At 49.9% G+C, this 5338-nt stretch overlaps 1 protein-coding gene across 1 annotated transcript in view; it reads right to left on the bottom strand.

Annotated features, from left to right (window-relative positions):
- Window positions 1–5338, bottom strand: part of LOC111954145 (DNA polymerase zeta catalytic subunit) — a 160210-nt gene that overhangs the window by 5328 nt on the left and 149544 nt on the right. The window contains 5 exon segments of the mRNA XM_023973645.3: window positions 97–346; window positions 437–546; window positions 1575–1781; window positions 1907–2015; window positions 2151–2398. Of these exon segments, the coding sequence (XP_023829413.1) occupies window positions 97–346; window positions 437–546; window positions 1575–1781; window positions 1907–2015; window positions 2151–2398 (924 nt within the window).

The following is a 5338-nucleotide window of genomic DNA, read 5'->3' as shown; positions in this document are numbered from 1 at the left end:
ACACACACACACACACACACACACACACACACACACACACACAATTAAAGTAATGGTTCTGTAATTAATGCACAGACTCAAACAAATACCACACACAATGTCAATGAAACCTAATTCACACTGAGTAGTAGCAAATCCGGGTTGTGAGGGCTGTTGATTGAATAAGACACACTGTAAATAGACTGACACAGCCAGCCAGTCTAGACACTTCATACTGAGCTGAGACTGTACCTTCTCAAACTTCAGCTTGACAGGTTTAGGGTTGGTAGCAGTCACTGCCTCTGCGATCTCGTTGCCGATCTTGAAAGCCTGCTCTTTAGTTGCTCCCTTTAGCAGGACAAACATGCTAAAAGAGACAAGCAGAGAGTAAGAGAAGAGTCAGAAAAACCAGACGATACAATATCTGAGGATTCATTCTCTAAATCTCATCCCTTACCTGTCTGTGTCACCGTACACAACGTGGGCTCCCCATTTCTTGGTGTCGTTGACCAGCTTGATGGCTCTCTCCAGAGTCTCCCTGGCCTTGTGGACAATACTGTCACCAACCTAACGACAGCGTACAGGGGAAAAGATAACCATGTGAAAAAAAGCTTTCAGCCAAGGTTAATACAAACCCAGCTAACAAGCGATGGGAGGGAAAAGAACATGAGACAGAAACTGTATCATGTTGACTTTAGGAACAGTGATTTAGATTGATTACACTGAGGCCAGTTTATCAGGTACACCACCCCATTCACGAAAATGGTTCGGTCCGTGACTTGCTATATAAAGCAGGCATCGAGGCATTCAGTTACTGTTCGATTGAACGTTAGAATGGGCAAAACAAGTTACCTAAGTGACTTTGAGCGTGGTATAATCGTCAGTTTCTCAGAAACGTCTGGCCTCCTGGGCTTTTCACGCACGACACTGTCTAGGGGTTTACAGAGAATGGTGCAATAAACATCCAGTCAGCGGCAGTCCTGTGGGTGAAAACAGCTCGTTTATGAAAGGTTGAAGGAGAATGGCAAGAATCGTGCAAGCGAACAGGCGGGCCACAAACTGGCAAAAAAATGGCGCAGTACAACAGTGGCGTGCAGAACGGCTTCTCAGAACTCCCAACTCGTCGAACATTGTTACGAATGGGCTATTGCAGCAGACGACCACCTGTGTTCCACTACTATCAGCTAAAAACAAGAAGAAGCCGCTCCAGTGGGCACGCGATCACCAACACTGGACAATTGAGGAGTGGAAAAACATAGCCTGGTYCGACATATCTTGGTTCCTGTTGAGTCATGCTGATGGCAGAGTCAGGATTTGGCATAAGCAGCATCAGTTCATGACCCCATCCTGCCTGGTGTCAACGGTACAGGCTGGTGGCTGTGGTGTAGGGAATGTTTTCCTACAAAGGGGGGTCCGTCTCTAGATAGGTACTAGATGGGTGTACCTAATAAAAACTGACCTCTCAGTGTATATTATCCTTTTAAGAGGAAATGATTTTCACAGCTCAAACGTTACAACAACAACAGGAGACAAACAGTAAACAGTCAGATTTTGGTGAGTGTGGCAGACAGTGTGTGTGAACCCCAGGCCCTCACCTCTACGCTGGGCATGCGTCCAGAGCAGTTGGCGGCGGCATAGCCGAAGGTGACGTTGGCGATGAGCTTGAGTCCCAGCTGCCTGGCGTCCAGCAGCCTCATCAAGGTCTTATCCTGCTTGTAGGTCTTCATGGAACGCTTCACCATGGACCGCGTGTTCAGTATCTCCTCCAACATGCTGGGCAGGACCCCCTTCCTCACCGTGGGCTGGACGGAGAGGACACACACGCACAGTTCCGTCTTAGAAGAGCCATGATAGTTTGTTGTTTGTTCGGTCAAAATCCGCCGATGTGAATGTTAATCACATGACAGTATCAGAGGACTAGTTGTACCTTGACAAAGGCGATGCCGTTGGGAGAGACGGTGATGTCATTGCGGAGTTGATAGAGGAGCTCAGGGGGAACCCTCAGGGAGGTGCAGCCAAACTTAAACTCATCGGCCCTGAAACAACTCACAGTGGTTGGTCGCTGTACCTCGACTCATATCGCAACCTATCAGAATGATAAGAACGTGTGTAGTGTAAGCGTGCATGCATGCTTCGTGTGTGTCTCTCTCTATCTAGGTGTTGTCCCTTACGTTCCCATGCTCTCCACGTGGCCCAGGCAGGTAGAGTAGCAGTAGTTGTAGGCGATGACGATGGAGGGGAAGAGCGACTGGAAGTCCAGCACCACCACAGAGTTGCTGTAGAAGCGCGACTCAGGCTCCATGACCAGCGGGATGCCCTGTGGCGCCCTCTGCTGGGCTCTCTGTTGTATGCTGGGCGTAACGGGRATGTAGTTCATGGGCTTGGCCACACGCAGCATCATGGACTCCACACGGTACTGCAGGGAGAAGAAAGGGAGAGAGAGCAGAGTGAGACACACGGTACAGTAGGGAGGAGAGAGGAGAGAGAGCAGAGAGACACACGGTACAGGAGGAGAGATCCAGAGAATAGACGCACTGAAGTATAATCGTCACGATATCGTCTCTGTGCAGTAGATGCACGGCCACAGAGACACGCATGAAGCGCATGGTGGAGAGCACGCAGAGTAGCACATAAGCTGAAGAGGAGAGAGAGAGGATAGAGAGAGGCAGACAGAGAGGAGAGAGAGCGGCATAGGCAGAGCTAAGGAGGTACAAAGCACGCACATTAAGAGCAACGAAGAGGACAGCGGAGAACGAGAGAACGCACAATATACTTTCAGAGGGAGACATAGCGAGACCCAGAGAGCTATGTAAGAGAGTCTGGCCACGGAGGATCGATGCAAATTAAGAGTACGTGTGTCACACATGAGAGTATGCACCGCGTGACTGAGAGCATAGGTGTCACGAGGTCGCTAGTTAGAGAGAGCAGAAGGGACAAGAGCAAGGAGAAGGCCGAAGAGACATAGTCATCACGTGTACAGTTGAGATGAATTGAGCCAGAACTCGAACTGAGCGCGAAGGAAGAAGAGAGGTAGAGACAGAGAGGAGCAAGAACATGTCACACAGCTAGGGCAGGCATGGGCACCGCCTTCTATGAGGGAGAGCTGAGGCACAGAAGCAGAGGGTGCAATTGAGAGGACATGCCGCTTAGAGATGTAAAGAATGAGGACGGTTAGCAGCATTGAGAGAGGCACAGGAGAGGATGCAGTATGAGAAAAACAGAACCAGAATAGCGAGACGTAGACTAAGTGGGAAGTGAAAGTACGTAGATAGAGCACGAGACAGGAGCACCATGAGGAAGAGAGAGAGGTGTCCAAGGACCAGAAGTAGTACATCTATAGTTGTTGAGGGACGCGTAGTACAGAGAGTACGACACTAGCTGTACTTGGATGTATGGTGGAAGCTATGCAGCCACGCCGTAGGGTTATGAAGAGCTGATGAGAGAGCACCAGCGTACTTGTGAGTGGCGACATGCACGAGCGCTGCGGGGAATGAGTTGAGGAGAAAGCAGTGAGAGAGCGCGTTGGTGCTGAGGAGGAGAGGAAGATGCCAGAAGCGCACGAGAAGACCATGTAAGTGAGGCAACGCATTGGAGGAGAAGTATGAGGAGGAAGTAGAGAGCATAGAGCAGGAGACACGGAGGACAGCAGTGTCGCTGAAGAACAGGAGAATACTAAGGAAGAGGAGAGAGGAGAGGAAGGAAGAGCAAGATGGAGATAGAGAAATAGGGAGGACGGTAAGAAGGAGGTATGAGGAAGGAAGAAAGAGAGAGGAGTGGAGGAGAGAGAATGTATGGAAAAGACTAAGTGCGAATAGATGATACAAGGGATGTTATGTCTGTAGAAGAGAGAGCCACGTATGTCGAGAGAGAGATGAGTAGATAAAAAAGATGGATGTCTTTCAGCTGATCGCATAAGAAGAGTAGATGCAGGCAAGAAGTAAGAGAAGGAGATTGTAGAGACATAGCAGAGAGCAGTAGCACATTATTCACCGATATGAGGAGGTACGACGTCAGAGTGAGATGAATAGAGCAGAGGAGATATACAGAGGCAAGGGTAGAGACGATGACGAGAGAGCTTAAGACGACGTACCAGCAGAGGCAGGATGTCCGTCTTCAGAGTATGACAACGCATGAGAAGAGAGAGACATGCAAGCTCACAGACGCACCACGAGCAACTTTAGAGAGAAACGCACGCATAAGTCACGTACAATGGAGAGCTTCTATGTTATTTGCACACACCAGAGAGCAAGAGTAAGAGCCAATGAGAGGAGAGGCAGAGTCGATGAGAGAAGCAGAGACCAGAGAGAGAGCAGAGAGCAGGCTGAGAAAGCAAAGAGAGTGAAGAGAGAATTGAAGAGAGAGCAGAGATCAGCAAGAGTAGAGCAAGCAGATGAGAGAGAAGAGAGCAACTGCAACAGAGAAGAGAGAGGAGCAGGCGTGAAAAAGCAAATGAGAGTGAGAGAGCATAGAGTGAGACGTCAGCAGAGAGAGCAGAGAAGAAGAGAGGACAGAAGAGCAGAGGGAAAAAGAGAGCAGGGAGAACGAGAAGAAGTTAGAGAGCAGGGGAGAGAGCAGGCTGAGAGAAGCAGCAGGCACTGGAGAGGAGAAGAGGAGGGACAGGCGTGAGAGAGACGCAAGAGAACAGGAGAGTCAGGCTGAGAAAGGCAAAGAGAGAAGCAGAGAGAAGAGAGAGGGCAGAGAGATAAGAGAGAACAGATGCAGAATAGAGCGAGAATGAGGAGAGAGAGCAGAGAACTAGAAGATGGAGGAGAGAAAAGAGAGCAGAGCGAGAGCAGATTTGGATGGAGAAAGACAAGAGACAGCAGAGAGAGACGAGAGCAGAGTGAGACGAGAACAGAGAGGCAGACGCGAGAGCAGAGAGAGAGACGAGAAGCAGAGAGTGCTGAGAGGAGAGCCGATGAGCAAGAGAGTAAGCAGACCATAGAGAAAAGAGAGAGCAGAGACTGAGATAGCAGAGACAGATAGATGGGAGAGAGAGAGAAACAGAGCAGAGACAAGAGAAGAAAGGAGCGAAGGCAGAGAGCGTGACGAGCAGCACGCACAGAGAGAGCAATAGAGATAAGACGAAGAGAGAGGGGTGAGGAGGCAGAGTGAGAGAGAGCAGAGGGAGGAGCAGAGAAGGCAGGAGAGCAGAGAAAGGCAGAGAGAGAGAAGAGGGCAGAGGAGAGAGAGAGAAGCAGAACACAGAGAGCAGAGAGAGCAGGCTGAGAAAGCTCAAGAGGAGAGAGCAGAGAGAGAGCAGAGAAAGGCAGAGAGAGAAGAGGGCAGAGAGAGCAGAGTAGAGAGAGAGAGGCAGGAAGATGAACAGAGGAGCAGATGAGAGGCCACGCCGCTGAGT

The sequence above is a fragment of the Salvelinus sp. IW2-2015 genome, linkage group LG28 (assembly GCF_002910315.2).
Source record: "Salvelinus sp. IW2-2015 linkage group LG28, ASM291031v2, whole genome shotgun sequence".
NCBI classification, from domain to species: Eukaryota; Metazoa; Chordata; class Actinopteri; order Salmoniformes; family Salmonidae; genus Salvelinus; species Salvelinus sp. IW2-2015.
The sequence above is the reverse complement of the archived record's forward strand: the minus strand, read 5'-3'. Positions and strand labels throughout refer to the sequence as shown.